At 43.9% G+C, this 22,538-nt stretch overlaps 1 protein-coding gene across 1 annotated transcript; it reads left to right on the top strand.

The window, feature by feature from the left end:
- Nucleotides 1-11,878: 11,878 nt before the first annotated feature.
- LOC109179062 lies at nt 11,879-22,239 on the top strand. Its single transcript, XM_019328632.1, has 10 exons — nt 11,879-11,987; nt 18,945-19,720; nt 19,802-20,472; nt 20,575-20,766; nt 20,842-21,016; nt 21,234-21,362; nt 21,459-21,602; nt 21,692-21,919; nt 22,012-22,134; nt 22,186-22,239. The coding sequence occupies exons 1-10, from the start codon at nt 11,879-11,881 to the stop codon at nt 22,237-22,239; spliced, it is 2,601 nt and encodes an 866-aa protein (XP_019184177.1).
- Nucleotides 22,240-22,538: the final 299 nt, after the last annotated feature.

Here is a 22,538-nt window from a genome sequence, read left to right as displayed (position 1 = left end):
CTTTATTATATAAGTTTTAAAAGTTTCGAAAATCTAGGGTGTTACAGTGTATCTACGTCTCGGGGGACGATTACCGATGTGTCCAATCAACTAACTCAGAATCCAATGTACAAAGGTAGAGAAACGATCTCACCCAATAGTGTCCCACACTAGGTCAGTACCCAATCTACAGAGGTTTAGTGGATTGTTGAAGACGCAGAGCTATGCATTCAGAAGTCCATTAAATCCCTTCAATGGAGAGCTAACTCTGACGCAGTCCGCTCCACTGATGCAGTCCTACGCTGTTCCCACAACTGAGTGATCTCCGCGTCCACTGTTTAAGCACAGTTGTTTCTTCTCAAGTTCATCTTCATAACCACCATGAACTTTAGGTCTTGAGAAGAGATGATAACAAGAGAGAGACTTTCAGAACAATGAGAGAACTATTTCAGATTCAAGACAAGTATTGTGTGCATGCCTTGGCCTTTCTTGAATCAGCTCTCATAATATATATCTTTGGTTGAAAGGTGTAGGGCACGTAATCAGAAATTCAAACAACACCTTAATGATATTACGCCCATACCCTTTGAGGTGTCCAACAGATTGAGGACTTTCTTGTAAATTCACCTCAAGACTTAACGGTGTCTGCCAACACATACGCTCCTTCAATAAATGACTTCCAACGACTTTAGTCTTCAAACATGGTTCTAACGAATCTCTTGATCAATCAGGTCTTCATACTTCAAGGACTGACTAACTCTAAACTAAAGCCTATCTAATTTCTCATAATAATAATGACAATTACATGTTGGGTTTTTTTTAGACTATTTAAAACACTAACAAACTCCCCCTTTGGTTATTATTTGACAAAACAACTCAATAAAACGAAAGACAAGATTTAAACCAACTTAAAATAAAGACAGGCATCAATAGGCAACAATACTTAAAACCAAAAGATAAATTGTCATGATTACAAACCATTACAAATATCATCACACAAGCTGTGCTAGAAATAGTTGAAACATTTCAAACAACTCCCAGATAGGGCCAGAAGGGAAAACTTCAAAACAAGCAGGCAGACAAATACTCCCCTTGAGTATACATTACTCCCCCTTTTGCAAAATCATAGACAAAGAAAATCAGACTGTAGGAGTGTCTCCACTGTCAGTCCTGGGGGCAGCAGCTGTATCAGACTCAGTTAGGCTCATTCAGAGAAGGACAACAGCTAATTCAATACTAGCAACATTGAGCTGATTGCTAATAATATTACCAGCAGTTTGTAGCTCTTCAACACGAATCTTTAAACGTTTGGAAAATTGAAGATCACGGACATAGGGAGTATGAGCTTCTTCATCAAAGAGAGAGCCCTTCGGGGGATCAACTGGCTGAACATCACGGATATGCTTTCCACCGAGTAGGCGAGAGTATTGTGTGCATGCCTTGGTCTTTCTTGAATCAGCTCTTGATAAGCGTCAAAATATGCTAGTTTTGAGGAACCTTTTATAGGTGTTTTCGCATGTTTTTAGCCAAAACCCTTTGGATTTGCAAGAAGATTTGGAGATTTGGAGCAATTGTGGCTTGGATCTTCATTTCCTCCTTGTTGTTGAAGAGATCTAGCTTGTATTTGGGTAAAATCTACCACTTACTCTTTATTGCTTATATCTTTTTTTTTTTTTTTTCAAGGAAAAAGAACTTTATTAAAAAGTAAGGCCGAAGCCAGAACAAAGTCTGAACGGACTTAGGCCCCACATGGCCTAAATCCTAAAATAAACTAAGTAAAGAAACGCTAAATAAAACGAGATAACATAAAGTGGCCCCCGGGGCTCTAACATGAATGCCCCCAGGCCCTACGATAGCTAACACTAACTCATCGCAGGCAGGAGTATGTCAATCAAGCAAGTAGGCCGAGATGCTGCTCCAAATAGGCACGTACAGCGTAACTGCATCCCAGCCCATCATGTAATCCCAAAATCTCAAGTAGCGAGGATAGAGGCCTCGCGTGTCACAAACGTGGCCCCCCCAGCCAGTTGCACTACAGCGACTACACACCATAATGCCGCCTAGCCGGGGTGCACCACAATTGTAACACCTCCCGGAGCGCTATCGACTGCCCTGTAGAACCCGGCATGCCATACAATAAACAATGGCACGCAGGCCTAAGTCAAGTAATGGGACGCCATCCTGAGACAGAAGTACAAGGTAGATCTCGGGCCAAAAAATCATCAACGCAGCACAAGGCAGGCAATAGCAGAACTCCCGATCAGCACCAGCACGAACCAGAACCAACCTTGACGGGATTAGCTACTATGGGCCAGCAGCAAGCCTGGGCTACCGCCAACGGATTTGAAAAACACCTACCCGGCCACCGTTCAGCCCGGGCTACGATGCAATTGTTACCGCTTGCATCGGCGTTGAGACCTGGTCTTTCCAAAGATGCCTGCAAAGGCGAAACCAAAAAGAGCCCAAGACCAGTTCATGCCTCCGAGGTCAAAGAAACATCACCTGCAGAAAATAGAAACAAGATAGAACAAACAAACATCCTGTTCCCATGACCCAGCTATCACATCTATCCCGGGTGAGTGTTTAAGTTTATAACGGGCTGACGCGAACAAAAAACAACCCCCCATATAATAGCCCGTCCCCCCGGAGTCCAGAAGGAACTCAGCTACTATTGGCCAGCAGCAAGCCTGACCAGGTCAACGGATTTGAAAATCCTGCCCGGCACACCGTTCAGCCCGGACTAGGGTGCCCTGTTGTACCGCCAGCACCTTACGTTGAGACTCATCACTGCATAGCAGGGCTTCCCGGTCCCCAGAGAACCTCACACACTCACTGTTTTTGACTCCCATCCACTCTTTCTTTGCCTCCCCACTCTCATTTTTCACACTCCAATTCTTTTCACTCCATTCTTTTTTCCGTCATTCTTTCCACTCAATCCCTCAATCTTTTTCTTTTTTCCTTCTTTTTTATTATTTTTATTTTTTATTTATTTTCCCTTCTTTCTTTTTTTCTTTTTTTTTTTCTTTTTCTTTTCTGTTTTTTCTTTTTCTATATTTCCAACTGAACGAGCAACAAGCACAAGTACAATCACGGGGGATCATCAATATCAAAAAACACATAAGGCACATCATCATGTATCAGTAAAGCACGGACCCTACGTGGCAGATCATTGAGGCTCCGGAAGATGGCCTCCCCCGGCCTATCCACCGCCCAGTCAGCTAGCGCCTGTGCAGGCATATTGGCCCTAGACGGGCACACAGCAGCAGTAACCACTCCACAGGAACACAGGAAACGGAGTCTGGTCACCACATCATCTAGAATCCACGGCGGACGAGCAGAGATATCAATGTAGGTGGCCAACTCCGCCCAAGTGGACTCTATATCAATCAAAGTAGTTCCCCCGGCCAGGCACCATTCCAGGCAAGAGAAAAGGACTCGGAACATGCCCCGGGCGTGCTCCCCGTGGCCAGACCATGCAACCCCGTAGCAAAAGCCACCCTCCTGGTTGCGCACCACGGCCGCAGCCCCCCCAGCCGCCGAAGACCGAGAAAGATTAATCTTTAACGCCCCGGCAACCGAGGGAGACCACCTGACCGTCCTAATAACACGCCTCGGCACATGTGCCTCCAAGTATGCCACAATAGTCCTCCAGTTAGAGGGTAGGATATGCTGCATGGGCCAACGCCTAAACAGACATTCCGCCACCCCCTTTGCCACCCCATGCATCACCCGTGCAACGCTGGGTGTGTCTCGGCCGTACATGCACCCATTACGGTGCTTCCACAGCTCCCACAACACCAGATACGGCAACCTGCAAATAACAAAAGACAAAAGAGGGTTACGCGCCCCCGCCCGACCCCATCCCGCAATCAAAGTCCTAAGACTCCGGTGTCGCGAGTAGAGGCCGAGGGACGCCAAAACATATCTCCAAACAGCTCTTGCTGTTTCCCCAGAATAAAAAATGTGATCAATAGACTCGGAGACCGGGGCTGGACAACACCGACACCTCGAGACGATCGCATGACCGAAACGGGCCAAGATGTCATCCGTGGGAAGCCGCCCTCGGAACACCCTCCAAGCCAGGAAGGACACCTTAAAAGGAAGGTGCTTGCGCTAACACTTAGCTAAGAGCGGGTCCGGTGCAGTGGGCAAAGCAGGCCTAAGAAAGGCCTTAGCAGAGGAATAAGAAAACATACCGTCGGACGCCACGGTCCAGAGTGGGATATCACGCGGGCCCTGCCCCAAGCGGGACAGGTCCGCCCTAATCCCTGCATATGCCAAGTCATCGTGTTCTGTCAGATCAAGCTCGCCATCCCGCACATAGTCTAGAAGCAACTCCCGGGAGTATGAAACCCCCCGGTGTGGATAAAGCCTGCCAAGTGGGCCCATACCCGACCAGTTGTCCCACCAGAAATTAACCCGGCCTTGGAACAACCGCCAAGTCAGAACCCCCTCAACCTCATCGCGTACCGCCAACATCCTCTTCCAGGTGTGCGAATCTCTATTCTGAACCAACTTAGCAACCGGGTGAACCCGACTGCAATATTTCGCCCTCATAAAGTCCGACCATAAAGTATGATCTGTCCGGAAATTCCACCACAATTTAGCACTGGCCGCCCTTACCATCAAGTCCAAATCCAAGAACCCCGCCCCCCCTTCCTTCTTGGGACGAGAGAGGGTTTTCCACGAACTCCAATGGTACCGGGCGCCCCCTGACTGTTTCCAGAAAAAACTCGCATAACATCTCTCCAAATCCCGTATGACCTGCTTAAGCGGTGCGCAGGCCGAAAATAAGTGCAACGGTATGGCCTGCAAGACTGAAGAGATCAAGATTGCCTTCCCGCCCTTCGAGAGCACTCGGCGCTGCCAACTCAAGCATCTAGCCTTAACTTTATCAATCACCGAGGCGAAATAGATACACTTTTTACGGCCTATATACACCGGGCAACCCAAATATGTAAAAGGAAACTGTTTATGCACACAACCTGTTGCTCGGCAAATCTGCTCAATCTCGTGGGCCGGAGTATGAGGGTGCATGTAAAACGCACTCTTTTGAAAGCTCACCAACTGTCTCGAGATCTCCTCGTACTCCTTTAAAGCCCCAATTACGACCTCAATAGTTCCCAACCTGGCCGTACTAAAAATAATAACATCATCCGCGTAGGCCAGGTGGTGAATATGTGGCGTCCCTGGCGGCTGTGTAAACCGGGGCACCGTAGTGCCATCATAGACCTGCGCAATGTACACCGACAAGACCTCAGCTGCAATCACAAACAGAGTCGGGGACAGCGGGTCCCCTTGCCTGAGCCCTCGCGTAGACGTGAAGAAGCCCTCTTTGACTCCATTCACAATCACTGAATACCACACATTAGACACGGCCCGGAACACCATATCTATCCAGACCTCACTGAAACCCAGGCAGCGCATCACCGAAGTCAGGAAAAACCATGATACCCGGTCATAAGCCTTAGCCATGTCTAGCTTAAGGACTATATCCCGGTTCTGCCAGCTCAACCCGTGGCACATCTTAGACGCTAGAAGCACATTATCTGTAATGGACCGACCCGTCACAAACCCACTCTGCTGCGGCGACAACACCCGGGGCAAGACTGTAGCCATCCGATCTACCATGAGCTTCGTGATAAGCTTGCTACTGAAATTGCACAGGCTTATGGGCCTGTAGTCCGCGAAAGTCTCTGGACTCGGCTTCTTCGGCAACAGGACGATGGATGTGTGCGTGATAGCCCTGGTGAATTCCCGCCCTGCAAAGTAACTCCGAACCATACTGACAACATCATCCTGAATAATATCCCAGCAAGCCTTATAAAAGGCCCCCGAGAAACCATCCGGCCCTGCCGCACTCGTAGAGTTCATCTGCATTACAACCGCCTTCACCTCCTCCACCTCAGGCACAGCCGTCAAAAACTCATTATCCTCCTCTGTAACCAACCGTGGCACACAGTCCAGCCTAGTCAAATCAAAACCCCCAATCTCCGCGGTGAACATATGCTCAAAGAAAGAGACCGCCTGATTGGCAATCCCTTGCCTATCCTCTAGCCACACACCGTCACCACCCTTCACCCTGTGTATATATAGCTTACGCCTGCGTTCCTTAACCACTGAGTGAAAGAACCGGGAGTTTCTATCCCCATCCTGAACCTCGGTGACACGTGCCTTTTGCTTCCAAAATTCCTCCTCAATAGCAATCTGTTTCTGTAACAAAGCAACACCCTTTTTATATTCAATTAAAGCATTCTCATCATCTGGGTGTTGCTGTAAGGCAGCCTCTAGGGTCTGAACACTATCCTCATACTCCCGGAGCTTCACAAAGATATCCCCAAATACAGTCTTGCTCCACGTGCCCAGAACTTTCCCCAACCTGTTCAGCTTGGTGGGTACTACAAACATAGGGGCCCCCTCTACCGGGGCCTGCCAGCTATCACGCACCACCCTCAGAAAATCCTCGTGCTTAATCCACACGTTCAGGAAAACAAAGTGCTTCGGGATTACCTGCATACTTATCAACTCAAAAGATATTAGAAGTGGACTGTGGTCAGACGTGGACTTTGACAAATGCCGTACGGATGACGTAAAAACCGACTCCCACACCGAGGTGTAAAGGAGTCGATCCAATCGCATCCATATCGCCGCCTCTTTACGGCGCCCATTCCACCAGGTGAAACAGGAGCCGTAATAGGCCGCATCAATCAAGTCACACGCGCTGACACACTCCTGAAAATCAGTAGTCTTCCGGTGTGAATACAGAAGCCCACCTTTTTTCTCGTCCACACTTAACAAACAGTTAAAATCCCCAGCAACCGCCCAAGGCACACCCCCGGGAATCATAGAAAAAATAGTTTTCAGCTCAGCCCACAAAGGGTCCCGGAGGCGTACCTTGGTCTTGGCATAAACAAATGAGAGCCAGAAAGGCGTGAGAACCGTAGAGTGCACACAAGATATCGTAACACACTGCTCAGTCTGACTCTCAAATGTTACTGCCAAGTCATTATTCCAAAAAAGCCAAATTTTATTATTACAAGAGGCAAACACATTATCAAAATGAAAACGAATTCTAAAAAACTCAAGCCAATCAGACGAGCTGAAAGGCTCGAGTAGACAAAGTACAAAAGGAAAATGCATTCTTAACAAAACACGGATCCTGCGTGCAGAACCCCGGGAGGACACCCCCCTCACATTCCAAACGAGTATCTTCATATAGACAATAAAACACCCGGCTCCGAGTGAGAGGGGTCCCCCCCTTTTCTGGTATGTATAAGCCGACGTCCTACCGGGCCTACACCATCAAGCACCCGATCCTCAGAGTCTGACCCCGACTCCGGGGCCAACTCCTCACGCTCATGACCAGGCACCGGCACGTCGGAATCTGACCAAGCCCTTTCCTTCCCCCTTCTCGGCCCCCAGGAAGCCTTAGGAGAATGAGCAATAGGAGTGAAAGAGAAAGATACCTGATGCGGGCTCTGCAAATCAGCCCGCCTCCCGAGGGGCTAAAACCCTCCGTAACCTCCGGGATAGTGGACAACTGGTCAGGTGACTGGCCATTCCCTACCCCGGGCGCTGTCGTACCTACAGATATCCTGCTGTCAGCCGGGGTAGATGGCAAGTCGCCACCCCCCGACCCCACAATAGCCTCTACATAGGCTAAGTCCTCATCCTGGAGCACAGCAAACCCATTACTAACCGGTACCGGGGTAGTCCGGCTAGCTGAAAGGGCCCGCCATACCTTATTACCTGTACCAACACCCGGCCCCTGACTATTGTCAACCATCGGGGCCTTACCTTTTATTTGCTTTTCCTTATTACTTTGTTTTTTCCTCTGACTAGCCGTCATGTCCCGATGATCCAACACAACAGCTGATCCCCGGTCCTGGCCGACCCCCCCGGTAGGGAGCGGGCCAGCATCAACCATTGATGTCGGCACATGTGCTGCCGAGGTGCGTGGAGCACTTGCCCCACCACCCGGGACACGGCAACTGTTGGCCAAATGGCCTTGTTTCCTGCAGTTCAAACAATACGGGGGGATACGCTCATACTCTATCGCCTGCCAAAACCCCACGGCCTCCCGATCCGGGCGCGCAGTCCCTAATCAGATGAACATCTTGCGACACCGGGGTTTCAGCAAGTCAATCTCAACCTTCACCCTAGCTACACTAGGCCGGGTGAACTTAGCCGTAGGCGTATCCACCTGTAGAAACCTTCCAATAGGTTTGACAATCTGTTTGAGACAAGGCTCCGAGAAACAGTTGGCCTTAAGGTTGGGCAATAACACCCAAACCGGGGCCAAGGACGTCTCGAACCTCGTGTCAAAGTCCATTGTCCACCGAAAGAGCCTCATCGGGCACTTCCCGTCAAAGAGAATCAGACCCTTGACTAACGTGTTAATGCAATCTTCCGGACTGGAAAATGCAAGAGATACGTGCCGCGGGTCCACTAAACCAACACTCACAGTTACTTTCAACTTCAAGCGTTTGGCAAAGTGCTCTCTTATAACGGAAAGCACGGGCCTGCCATAAGAGAATTTTCCAAGAAGAAGGGTTTCCCCTATTTTGTTCATCTGTTGCACCTCTGTATCGTCAAAGGTAATGCAGGCCTCCCCCTCATACGATTCAACCATCTTATCCGGGATGTTGAGTCCCGAGGCATGGCCCGCATTAACACCTTGAGCTGGCAGAACCGTAGAGACAAAAAGACTAGCAAAGGAAGGAAGCGTACCTGAGCTCACGGCCAATGCTGAGCTACCTACCTGAGCCGTATTATCCAAGTTTTGTGCCCCCATTGGGGCTGCATTATGCGCATGAAGCGAAGCCAGCCGTGCCCAAGCATTGGGCACGGTGGAACCCGAGGCATGCACACCATCTTCAATGGTGTCATGTCCCGGGTTTGGAATGTTATTGGGGGTTGGCAATACATCTTGCTTACCCCCAATAACATTCCCTTGTGGACCATTCAAAGGTGTGGACAAACCAGTTTGCGTAGCTTTCAAACCATCCACACCCGTATTGTCCCCAAGTTTGCTAGATGCAGACAACATCTCCCCAAACTGACCAAATAGGATGGGAGAACTACCTCCACCCCCATGGTTAGTAGCTATAATGTTGCCTGCATTTAGATTAAATGTGTCCGAAAGCTGCCCCGTCCCAATCAATCCAACAATGCCCGAAAGGGGCTTAGGGTGATTTGAAATCGCGGCAGTTCCCAGACTAGGCAAGATTGGAACTGAAAGAAAAGAGGATTTGGCTACACAATCCTCACCATTATTTTGCATACCTTGCCTTCTAAGCGTGGTTAATGTATCCGATATAGCATCGTCATGGGACCTATGACCAGCATTGTCAAAAGTGACTAGCCGATTAGGATTTTCACCCCCATGAGCCCTATGACCAGCTTGCCCGCTTTGGGCATGCCGATTAGGGCGCATAAGTGATGCCTCTTGAACATTTCCCACACTTAGATTAAAATCAAGAGAGCGGGGAGCAGAAACATTACCTGTTGCCGTATGGTTAACCCCCGGCAAAGGGGCCTTTGTAGAAAACATTGCTCCACCCTATCGATCCTCTCGGCCATCTCCACCACCAACCATTTCACCCATTCGGCCTTCCCTACCCACCGGTTCAGAGTGCACAATTGTGCTATACGCAAGGGTGGGTGTGGCTTGGCCGAATTGTGTGGTGGCCAAAGTTCCACAAGCTGCTTGACTAACCAACAACTCGTGGAGAAGTAACGATTGACTTAATGTTGGCATGGTGTCATGAACCATACTAGCATTAGCAACCATCCCTCTCTTATCATCTATCAAGAATGGACATTTCCACCCAAATAACAAGCATAGATTATGTGCTAAACATTTGGGGTTGGGTTGGCTCTTGGCTAAGCCAATCGAAGCCTTATTCCCCACCCCAATTCGGTCTAAAGAAGCCGGACTCATGGGGACATTCCCACTACCAGAAACTCCCACACCTTGTGTCCCTTCCCCATTTGGCTTAGATAGTGGACTAACGCATAGCCCACATACATTGCTACCAACTCCATGGGGAACATATTCCCCACTGGAAACAGCAAGAGGAAAGGTAGCATCACAAGATGAGGAACTAAGCAAAACTTGGCGTGAAACTGCACCAAAATTATTGGCCGGTTCCACACTTGGAGTTCCAACATTCGAACAGCCAAAAGGGGAAATATGGGCATTGCTCATCCCATTACCACCTTTGTCAAATTGCGTAGGCCGATTAGGAGCCCCACCAATGTACCTATGACCAGCTTGCTCCTCATGAGCTTGCCAATTAGGATCCATTGACGAGGAATGCCCATTCCCAAGATCAAGCTTAACCAGAGAAGAAGAAGGATTACCTGGCAAGTAGCGCTGCTTTGCTCTCACCTCCTGGCCATGGGAGGCCACATAAGGACTCACCCGAGACGTCTTCTTTCTGCTTCGACGCGCACGGGGGTTGTGCGAATATTCCAGGCCACCTCGTTGGTTTCCAGAGGTTGAAGACCCACCTTGGTCGATGGACTTAGCCACCATTGGGCCACCAAGCTTCGTGAACCCCACCTTCTTGTCTCCCTTCGGCGACACGGCCAAAGACCGAGACACCACCGGAACAAAAGAGGCTACCCGGCGATGCTTTGCTGCCTTCTTGGTGCGGATGAGCTTGGACTTCGTTTGGAGGGGAAAGCCAGACGGCCAACGACCCTCCTCTTCCAGGTCCATGCCTGCACGAAGGAGCTCCCAGAGATCGTCGAGCTTTACCATCTTCTTCGCTTTCTCCTAATCGCCTTTCACGGAGGCCAAGGCCAAAGCCGCCTGCCTCCAATCTCCCTTCTCCTTTCCATGGCCAGCCTCTGCAGTAGAGGCAACCACCATTGACACTGGAACCAGCTCCGCTTTGCGAAGACCACAATTGTCCGCCGGCGACCTATTTACGGTCTTAGCGCCTGGTGCGACCTCACGGGCAAATGCGCCCACATCCGCCGTCCGGCCTTCACTGTGCTTCCTCCCCCCTCCTCTGAGATCACGGCCCCATCAGAGCGAAGGTCTGCAACCTTAGGCAAATTCGCGCAATCGCGCTTTTTATCGCTAACACCATCGCTGAAAACACATTGCTCCACCGTCGAACCACCTGCCTGAAAGCGATGGTTCTTCTCCGACCCATCTTCTCTCATCCCAACAGAGCTGAGACCACCTCCAGAAACCGGCAAACTGGCCGGAATCGTCGCGCATGAAGTCGGAGGACCTAGGCTCGCCGGCGACGCTCTAAGCTGCCCATCTGCCTTCCGTTCATGGATATCAAATCCCGGCGACGTCCCCATGTCTTCTAAATGCCCAGCACCACCAACGGAGGCCAGAATATTCACCGGAGTCGGCTGGCCAGAAGTCGAGGGACCAAAATTCGCCGGCGATTCTGCCAGCGTCCGAAATCCAATCTGCTCACCACGCTCGCTTCCATAGGTCTCCTGGCCACCCCCGACGGAGATAGAAGGGTCATCGGAGCCCTGGACCACCGGCGAGTGCGAGACGGCCGGAACCCTAGCTTCGCGATCGGACTTCTCCGCCAATCTCCGATCATCATTCTGAGCATCCCAATCAGCCCCAAGAGATCCCTGGACCTCTCCGCAACCAGTTGAGGGGCCTTCGGAGCCATGGATGGCCGGCGGCGAGACCTTGGCCGAAACCCTAGTTTCGTGATCGGTAATCTCCGCCTTCGTCCGATCCTTGCGATTCCGGTGGCGATCAACAGCCCTTGGCTTGACGATGGCTTTGGAGGGCATAGGAAGGGGATCGCCATTGCGTATGGCCATGATCGCCTCCTCGGTCAGTACGTAGCCCGCGCTGCGTAGAAGTTGCGTACGTTCCCGGAGCTCTTTGATGGTCTGATCGACGGAGATGGGTCGTCGATCACCCATCTCCTTATTCGCCTTGAAGTTGAAGAGAATCTTCGTGCAACTGAAGACAAATATGAAGAAAAAGAAGCAACGGGAGCTTAAAGACGAAGGTTTATTGCTTATATCTTGTTTTACCTATTTTGCAATTGCATGATCTTGATCTTAATAATGGTAGGCTAAAATTCTAGGGATTGGGATTGTTGTGAAAATTGCTATTTGTTGATGGGTTTGTTTTGATTTCCCATATTGTGGTGATTGATTGTGATGTTATGGATGTCTTGTTGTTGTGGGAGATCTTTGTAGCTTCCTTAGAGTGGCGGCCAACTCCTTAGTTGATGTTAGATTCCTAGATTTAGGCAAGAGATTGCTAAATCTAGGTAGGCCTCTAAACCATCTTCATTCCCCGCCCTAGATCCGAGAGGACAACGGCCCGGGAAGGAATGTAGGCAAGGTGTTCGTTAAATTGCCTCGTAGAGAATGAGAATTCCTACGAGAGGCGTTTTGACCGAATTGGCTATGCACTAGCAAGCCGTTCCTCTTGACTAGTACCTCGCATTCAATTCACGACAACCTCTCATTCTAGGGAGCAACCAATCACATAATACAATTGGAGCACAATCCTAACCCGTTTTCCCTTTATTTGTTTTCTATTTCTTCTAAGCTCTTCATTCTTTGTTCCTTATCAATCAACTCTTTACTCAACCTTACTTGAATCGAATCACTCAAATGCCAAATCAACCTCACCGTACCTTCTACTCAACTTCCAAGTTGTCATTCCTTGAGTACGATACTCGGGGTGGTTTTCACTCCTCATTTTATTCCCTTTACACCTTACATCTTCACACAACCCTTGCATACCGAAATCTTTTTGACGTCACTCGATTAAAAATGAGAACCGTAAGCGATTCGTGGCTTGTCAGCTCTCATAATATATATCTCTGGTTGAAGGGTGCAGGGCACGTAATCAGAAATTCAAACAACACCTTAATGGGATTACGTCCATACCCTTTGAGGTGTCCAACAGATTGAGGACTTTCTTGTAAATTCACTTCAAGACTTAATGGTGTCTGCCAGCACATACGCTCTTTCAATAAATGACTTCCAACGGCTTTAATCTCCAGAGACGGTTCTGACGAATCTCCTGATTAATCATGTCTTCATACTTCAAAGACTGATTGACTCTAAACTAAAGCTTATCTAATTTGCCATAATAATAATGCCAGTTACATGTTGGGGTTTTTTAGACTATTTAAAACACTAACAAGTCCGAATAGTAACTCGAGAAGTCACAATTCGAATAGACAAAACAATCTGAATGATAACTCAAAAGGATACGTTTCGGTCAGTCTCAACAAAACATTCAAATGGTAACCCAAATAGTTATCTCTCGAATAGCTTGAAGATGAAGACCTCGAAGAGTTGAAAACTGACGAAGAAGATTCGAAGAGTAGAAGACTACAAGACGGAAAGGTTGCAAATGCCGAATGATGGAATGGCCTACCTTTCGAAGTAAAAGTGGAACGAATGGTTAGGTCAACCATTCGTATCTAAGAGGTAGTAGAGTGTTAAGGTTCGAAATGTTAACTGGAACAGTGACAGTTAACCATTCGTAAAGCACTACTCGAGACATTCTCTAATCCAACAGTTCGAAACCTTAAAACACTAGCGAATGTGACCAAAGGCAAAGAGAGTCTTAGGTTCACATACCAAGGAAGATTTTTCTTAAAAATCCTAGACATTTTGTGCAGACCAAAAAGATATGTTCAACACAAGTTAAGTGGTCTAACGGCCGAAAAGTCTGACAACTCTTGTAACACCCCCAAATTTCTAACAAGGGAAATATAAAGAATAAAGGGAAGTAAAGAGATAAAGTTTAACTTTTTGAAATATTTGAAAATGCGGAAGCTGAAAACCAAACTAGTCAGGGGTGTCACGCCACGCTTAGGTAAACACTATAACCCAAACGCTAAGGCGATTAACTAAGTTCACAATCTGAAATCAACATAATACTAAAGTCAATACATCAAATCTAAACATAAGGCAGCTACAGAGTTCATCAAAACCAACTAAAGTAAGGAGTAAGGTTACATCAACAACTAGACAGCTATCTTGATTACCCTACTCCAAACCTGAACATAGTTTAAACGTTAGCGAATAATGCTAAGCAAATCCCCACTCCATCATGTAAAACTACATACATATACTTTGATAATCAAAATAGGTTTTGCAACATATTTACCATCTAACAAACCCTATAGGAAGGTTTTCAAAAGACTTGTACACAGCTAGAACGGTAGATTCAGAAACATGACCTCATATTCATAAAACACTTTGAAACCAGATTCAACTTTTAGAGAAACATTTGATAATATCACTCATATTAACTCAGACTTAGAATAACCATACAAGGGAGTACAACAATAGTTCTAAACATAGTAGTTTCATAATCCAAACCTTAATCAAAGAGTATTCCTAGATATAAATATATATAGAGGAGAGATATATCACATAATACATTCAAATATCCTTTCCAAATCATATCATAGTCACATAAGTGATTCAATTCTCATTTTTCAAGTGTTAGCATATCATAATAATATTCAAGTGCAATCATTTATAGTACCGAAGCGTCATGGACAAGTGTGGATGTATCAATGGGCCTAGCAAGGCAGGGACTCCACCACATCAAAGCCTAGTGAATGGTGTATCCCACATATCTGCCACCCCGCCTAAAAAACGGAACCTTACTTAATCGCAATGGGCCTAGCAAGGCAGGGACTCCATCGCAACGAAGCCTAGTGAACGGTGCTTCCCACACAACCGTTACCACTGCCCAATTAGTAGAACCTCAGCCAATAACCTAGCAAGGCAGAACTCCACCGCAGTGAAGCCTAGTGAACGGTGCTTCCCACACAACCGTCACCACCGCCCAATCAACGGAACCTCACCCAATCACAATAACCTAGCAAGGCAAGAACTCCACCACAGTGAAGCCTAGTGAACGGTACTTCCCACACATCCGTCACCACCGCCCAACCAGCGGAACCATACTTAAGTAACCCAGGATATGTTTCTACCAGGTTACTACACAATAATCATACTTGTACAGAGCCAAAGCTCAATCTCCCACACAGTCCAACACAGAAAGGGTTGATATCAAACATAGGAATTATCCTTCAAATATAGATATAGATATAGGTTACCAAAATGAAGGGTTATTATATATATAACACTTGGCATTTCAAATAGGATTTTATTGAGAGACACTACACAATTTACAGAAGATTATAAGCTCATAATACTTCACCACGAATTAGATTGAGAGCAGAAGATAGACCAAAACAAGATGGAATATCATAAACAAAGTTGAAAGTAAGACAACCATGGTTGCAGTAGGCGCTAGGCGCTAGTTGGGCGGTAGAGTAGCGCCTAGCGCCTAGACAGCCTAGGCGGGGCCTAAGAGGTCGCCTAGGCGGCTAACTAAAAAAAAGAAAAATAGTGCACGTGTGTAGGTGCATATATGTCGTGTGCATGGCCGAATGTAGTCGTGTGCCACCGTTTGTATGTCGCGTGCATACATTTGTTAATTAATAGAGCCTGGGTTCGAAACCTGATGTTTACATGTATTCTTGTGTGCCATTATGTATTGAATTGTGTGTCTGATAGTAATTTATTGTGTGCCCATTATTTATCCTCACAATCCTCTATATATTGTTGTCCTCATTTGAACGCAAGCATATATATATATATATATATATATATATATATATATATATATATATATATGTATGTATGTATGTATGTATGTATGTATGTATGTGTGTGTGTGTGTGTCATATAAATGAAAAAACTTAGCAAGGTCGAGTCGGCCGGGTTAACTCGGCTAAATCGACAGAAATGGACGAGTTAACTTGGCGTAATCGGCCGAGTTAGGCGCTAGGCGGGCGCCTAGGCGAGAGCCTATGGGGGAAATTGCCACGGCCTAGGGGCGCCTAGCGCTTAGGCGTCGATTAATCGGTGCCTAGGCGGGATTTTTGCAACACTGAAGACAACAGAACCAACGAGCTCAAGTGACGGGCTCGAGGAACCCACTGCTCAATCCCGCTACTGAAACGGTAGGGGGAGTGGTGGGTTCTTCAACCTACCACTCCGCCCAAAATTGAACTGACGGGACTGACTCATCGGTTCCTTGGACTCGTGGTCTAGTCTCCTTAGGTGAAAGGACATATGCAAAGCAGAACAGTAGGCTTCGACAACAGAGAGCAAAATACACTTCAGAACCTCATAATCTCAAACCAAAATACATATCCACCATCAAGATTTCAAGGATACAAGAATAGACACATTTCCAACACAAGATACAATTAAGAACAAGACATATTTCATGGATTTCTCAACAAAACATACTCAGGAGAACACAAGGAATATATAACCACATAAGAATGAAAAATAACATTTTGATGGACATGGGTTTACCTCTTAAGCTAGCAAATCCAAGCATAAACCTTCTAGGAGCTCAACCTAGCACATCTTCATCACCTTGCTCATCTAGAACACCAAAACCCCACCATAAGAAGAAGAAGAAAGCTCTTAAAGATTACAAACTAAGAAGGAAAAAACGCATGTAGGAGGAGAATTTTACCATATCCTTCTTCTAGAGATGATAAAAGAGGAATCTTGGTGATAAATATTATTTTCATTATTATTTTAAATACTCTTTCGTTAATTAATAGTCAATTTTTAATATTTTAATGTACATATTGTTAGCATAAATTACTTTTATTTTTTGGTTCTTTTTAAATAAATAGTACTGGGTTGTTTTATTATTATTTAGTATCTTGATTTACTAAACTCAAGTTAGCAATTGTATTAAGGTGAACCCACTATTTTTAGTCCATTAAATGAAGTGTTTTGTTTCCATTGGCAAATTATTGGCTGGACCATGGTCCAGCCAAGTTGGCTGGACCATGGCCCAAAACGACGCTGTCTCTCCATTTAAGGAGAGACGGCGCCGTTAGACATCATTTAAAAAAATAATTCTAACGAACGTTGGGGTTCTTCGCGCATCTCCGACAGCTTCTTCGACAGTTTCTTCGCCATCTTCTTCGCGCATCTCAACCGTCTCCGACGCCACCTCCAGCGCGCCCTACTACAAACGAACGCCACAAGAGATTTCTTGTACACCATTTCCGACGCCATCTCCATCTACTGATTAGGTACATTTTCAACTACCTAGGTTTTAAAATTGAGTTTTGAGTAGTTGTTTTTGTGATTTTTGAGTAGTTGTTTTTTACTGCCTAGGGTTCTTACTGGTTTCGAGTAGTTGTTTAGGATTTCTTTTCCAGGTTTCAATTGTTTAAAGTAGACACTATATTCATTACAATAAAATTTCATATTGTTCTGCACAATGTAAACAATGGTCCTAAAGCATTGATGGAAAAGTAACAGACCCAGAAAAATTGGGTTGGGAAATTTATTATTATTGTGTATGGATCTTTTGTGGAAGTGGGTGTTAGATGTGGTTTTCGAGTAGGTGTTTAGGATTTCTTTTCCAGGTTTCAATTGTTTAAAGTAGACACTATATTCATTACAATAAAATTTCATATTGTTCTGCACAATGTAAACAATGGTCCTAAAGCATTGATGGAAAAGTAACAGACCCAGAAAAATTGGGTTGGGAAATTTATTATTATTGTGTATGGATCTTTTGTGGAAGTGGGTGTTAGATGTGGTTTTCGAGTAGGTGTTTAGGATTTCTTTTCCAGGTTTCAATTGTTTAAAGTAGACACTATATTCATTACAATAAAATTTCATATTGTTCTGCACAATGTAAACAATGGTCCTAAAGCATTGATGGAAATAGTAAAATTGATGTATCAAATCCAGCATATTTGAAAAGGTTTGGAGAGTTAAGGCTTCACAGTGCATTTTACAAGCTACAAACTTGAAGAGTGGGACTTTTTAACAACATAATCAAGAGCTTCAAGAGGAAATGGCTATAGATAAAAGCTCAGAAAGAAATGTTCTCTGCTCTTTGGTAATATTCAGGAGACAGTACTAGGAAATGGCCATAGATAAAAGGTTCAGAAAATTATGATATCTGGAGTTTGGTAGTAATTGGGACACATAAGTAACAGACCCAGAAAAATTGGGTTGGGAAATTTATTATTATTGTGTATGGATCTTTTGTGGAAGTGGGTGTTAGATCTGGCTACATTGTTGCAGAGCTTTTTGAGGATCAGAGAGACTATCATTTTTATGGTTTCTTCTGCTTCCTGTCTTTTGTATTTAGACTTCAGTGGCTAATGATTTACTGTCTTGTCCTCTAGATGCTATTCTCTCTCTCCACACATTCTTTTTCATTTCTGGGATTAGGAGAGTAGCTTGGTGGTAAGCCAACTCCAATTCCACTTTCCAGGACAATGAACTAGTTTTTGTTGAAAACTAGAATATAATTTGACCCTCTGGGATCCTATGCAATAATAAAATGTCAATATTTAAATGCAAACAACGCTTTAGGATCTGAAGTCATGCAAGTTTTTTTTTTCATTTCTGAACCCCTATGAATCAAACCAATGCTTGAATAAGTTCCATGAGCCATGAGGTATATAATCAAATATCAAATATGTGTCTGTACTTTATGGGTTGTGATGTCTGTGGGACTTTTGAATGAGTATGGGGTTTTGTACAGTACATGAATTCCATTCCCAGCTTCTATTTGGCTTTGAGTGCAGTGTCACCTTTCCTTATATGCATTAGGTACATTATTTTAACACATAGGGTACATTATTTTAATTTATTATTTTTGTGTACATTCAGATTTGAAAGTTGTTTTTTTTTATTAAGGTATATTATATCTGTTCATTAGATACATTATTTTAATCCACAGGGTATCCTCTTTTTATGCATGATTTATTTTGTACATTTTGTAGTGCATGGAGTTTATTCTTTTAGTGAATATCTTATTTCTTTGTAGAGCATGACTATTTTAATTCATGATTTTATGAGCACTTTTAGTGAATAGAACATCGCTGGATTTATTCCTTTAACTAACATTTTACTTGCAGCAACTATGTCTAGCCAAGAAGTAGATTTATCATTAAAAGAGGTTACCAAAACCTACCAGAAAAGGAAAAGATCTACAAGTAATGAAGAAGACGGAAATAAAGAAAAGGCCACTAATAGGACTATAAAGAAAGAAAATGCTCCAAAGAAAATTCAGCTCAAGACTAGGGTGTCACCAATGGAGTTTAACAAAATGGTGGCAAATCTCAGTGATGAACAAAAAAATGCGGTTAAAGAGATTGGGTTTGGATCATTACTCGAGCTTAGATTGTCCAGCATGGACAATACACTAAATACATATTTGGTAGAAAACTATGATGTTTGTAGTTGTTCCCTAATGTTGGAGAGTGCAAAGATGGAGCTCACAGAGGATGATGTGGAGAGCACATTAGGTCTCCCGAAGGGTGAGGTTGAAGTTGTTGAAGGGAACAACTCAAATGCAACTGAAGAATACAAAACCTTGTTGGAGGAATGGAGAACACGCTGGGAATTAGACAATTGTTCTCCATTGGTGAAAAGACTTGGCCATGGTATAGTTGAGAAGAAAGACCACGGGGACATGTTCAAAAGGGATTTTGTGGTGTTTGTTGTTTCTAGTTTGTTCAAGGGCCACGCTAATTGGACATCAAACTTCAAAATTTTGTACTCATTGATTGACGTGAAAAACATCAAGAATTTGAATTGGTGTAGGTACATTTTTAATAGTCTTACTACAACAGTGGAGAAATGGAAGAAGTCAAAAAGTACATTCTTCACTGGACCATTGGTCTTCTTGATGGTAATACCTTTAATTCAATTTATGTTGCTTATTCTATTAATGCATTTTTTGCTTTCATACTAACTTATTTTTTTTATTTAGGTTTCATACCTTGATAGGATGCAATTTAAAGGGCAGCAAATCCCAAGGAAATACCCTGCGATATCAGTTTGGACAATGGATATGGTCCAAAAAAGATTAGCAGATGAAAAGAATTCTGGTGGGTATGGCAGGGGAAAAGTCTTGGAAAGAGTTAGGAAATCGGGTGCTGAGATTGAAAACAACATTGTTGGGGATGGGGTGGAGGCACAGGCAGTTGGTGATAAAGCTAAAATGAGTGATGTAGAGAAGATATCTATGGGAATGAAGAAACTGACTGCAGCCATAATTGAATTTGGGGAAGTAATGGCGGAAGTTGGGAGCAAAAACACCGGACAAGAAAGTATAAAGAAGACTTTCAGCAAGATGTCTGATATGCTGAACATTGCTTCAACTTCCCAGCCTGACAAGACTTCGACATTATTGGACGATGATCCAATCTTCAGCAGCGAGAGCTTTCTTGCAGCAGTTGCATCATTGGAAAAGGCAGCAATGGAAGCATTGGAAAAGGCCACCACAATCACCGAAGAACCTGTTGATCCTGAAACATTTTCACCACCACGCTTCAATTTGTTAACACCTACCCCCCCGGATATTCAAAAACCAAACGAAACAACTACTACACTCCCTGCTGAGGAAAGAAGCACAGAAAAGGAACAAACATTGTTTGACATGTAAGTTAAACTCTAAAAGTTGTGTTTCTGATTAAGATACATTATTTCTGGTCACTATGTACATTATTTTAATGAGTAGGGTACATTATTTTTATGTGGCAGTGCACTTGAGGAATCAGAGAGGGAGAATGTCCAACATGGGGAGAGAGAGAAAAGAAAATTGAAAAATGTTCCATTGCGATTGAGGTCTCCATATTGGACGAAAAACAATGAAAAGCTCTCCTTTGTCTCTGCGAAAGAGAAGATGCTGTCTGATTTTGCATTCATGGAACCGTCTATTCAACATCCAATAGAGTAGGTTTTCACTTTAATTATGTTTAATACTAATGTTTGTCTTTAATATGTGTTAAAAAGTTATTTTTCTTGCAGTGAAACACTGTTTAGGTATAAAAGGTACCACATTGCAAGGGACCAGTTCTTGACTCTACGGGACGGTGAAGTAGAGAAGACCATTATAGATGTTTGGAGCTTAAGAATGAATTCTGAAAATATCACTCGTGGAATGGGTGAACCAAAATGCATCTACTTCACCACCAATCCTTTTGTAAGTGCTTGAACTTTCTCTTATATTAAAAAAGTAAATTGATAATGCAAGTTCTTATTGATTATTAGTTTTTCTGCACAAAGTACATTATTCTTGTTCACAGGGTACATTATTTCTGTTCACAGAGTACATTATTTGTGTACATAAAGCTTTGGTGTATATAATACAGAATTTGATGGTGTAATATGTTTACTTAGTAATATAATTTTGTGTTCAGATGGAAATTGATGATGCTACTGAACGGAAAATAGAATTCTCTGCAGAGGAAAAACAAAGACGATTCAATGGATCTTTGGATTATGAGATTAAATTGGCCTTTAACATTGACATCTCTGATGCTGAACTGGTAATTTATCATGCATAATATTATAAATTAATAAATTATGTGAAATTCATTTTATATACACTCATTGGATATACTTCTAAAATCATATGTATTTAGGTTTTCTTCCCTGTTATACGCTATCATCACTACTTCATCATGTGCTTGAACTTCAAGAAAAGGGTTGTCCAAGTAGTTGACAATAGAACACTGGGCAAGAATACCAACTTTCTACAAAGATATGATAATTGTGATCAAAACCTAGTGAGTTGCAAAATCTAAGATTGTTATGAGTTTAAATTGAATACTGTTAGGTACTTGATATATTATAATGAACATTAACTAATGTGCAGGTTAATGCATTCAAAGAGTATTGCAAATTTAAAAGGATCACAACTTTGTTAAACAAAATGACAAAGCATGATGATGAGGATGATGTGTTTAACCATGAATTGGTGAAGATGTCTTGGAAAAATGCCACTAATGTTACTGATTGTGGAGTTTATTGCATGCGTCATATGCAGACCTTTAAGGGTAATGGTCCGAATTGGGAATCTGGATTTAACAGAACACCTGCAAATGTAAGTATTGTGATTTAAAGTACATGTTTTTCATTTTTATAAATACCTAATTGGACTTATATAACTGCCATTTTGGTTGAATATACATGCAGGCAATATTCTTGACATCTTTGAGGGCAAAATATGCTGCCGACATATTATTTTTACCAATGAATGAGCACAAACAATCCATACTACAGGCAGCCCGTAATCTTTATAAGTACACAATGATCATTGTAATTGATGGTTCTAAAATGTTAGATGAATATTGTTGGTTTTTGTGTTAGATGAAATTTTTGTTTGAACAATTCAGAGATGGTGCTGAATTGGGTGCTAGCTAGTGATATCAAGATATGCTGAAATTGTTTATGTGTTAATTGCTTTTCAGTTAGTTGCTTTTCATTGTGGAGTTAATTGCTCAATTAACAGAAGCTATTGTGGAGTTACTCATAGGGTGCATTATTCTAACACACATAGTACATTACCAAAATTCAAGTGACTACAACTGCAATGATACATTTTGTTAACACATAGGGTACATTATTTTAGAGCACAAGGTACATTATTCTAACCAATTTAGTACATTACCAAATAAGAAAACATTTTATTAATGCATAAAATCAAAAATATGTTTTTAGAA

The sequence above is a fragment of the Ipomoea nil genome, unplaced genomic scaffold, assembly GCF_001879475.1.
Source record: "Ipomoea nil cultivar Tokyo-kokei standard unplaced genomic scaffold, Asagao_1.1 scaffold0876, whole genome shotgun sequence".
Lineage (NCBI taxonomy): Eukaryota > Viridiplantae > Streptophyta > Magnoliopsida > Solanales > Convolvulaceae > Ipomoea > Ipomoea nil.
This window is presented reverse-complemented; position numbering and strand designations above follow the sequence as displayed.

Excerpts from the sequence above, each read along its gene's own strand:
- LOC109179062 (XM_019328632.1), top strand. The coding sequence starts at position 11,879 with ATGGGTCGTCGATCACCCATCTCCTTATTCGCCTTGAAGTTGAAGAGA. Across the intron at positions 11,988-18,944 it reads ACGGGAGCTTAAAGACGAAG|CAACTATGTCTAGCCAAGAA; the intron begins GTTTATTGCTTA and ends TTTTACTTGCAG. Across the intron at positions 20,473-20,574 it reads GAACAAACATTGTTTGACAT|TGCACTTGAGGAATCAGAGA; the intron begins GTAAGTTAAACT and ends TTTATGTGGCAG.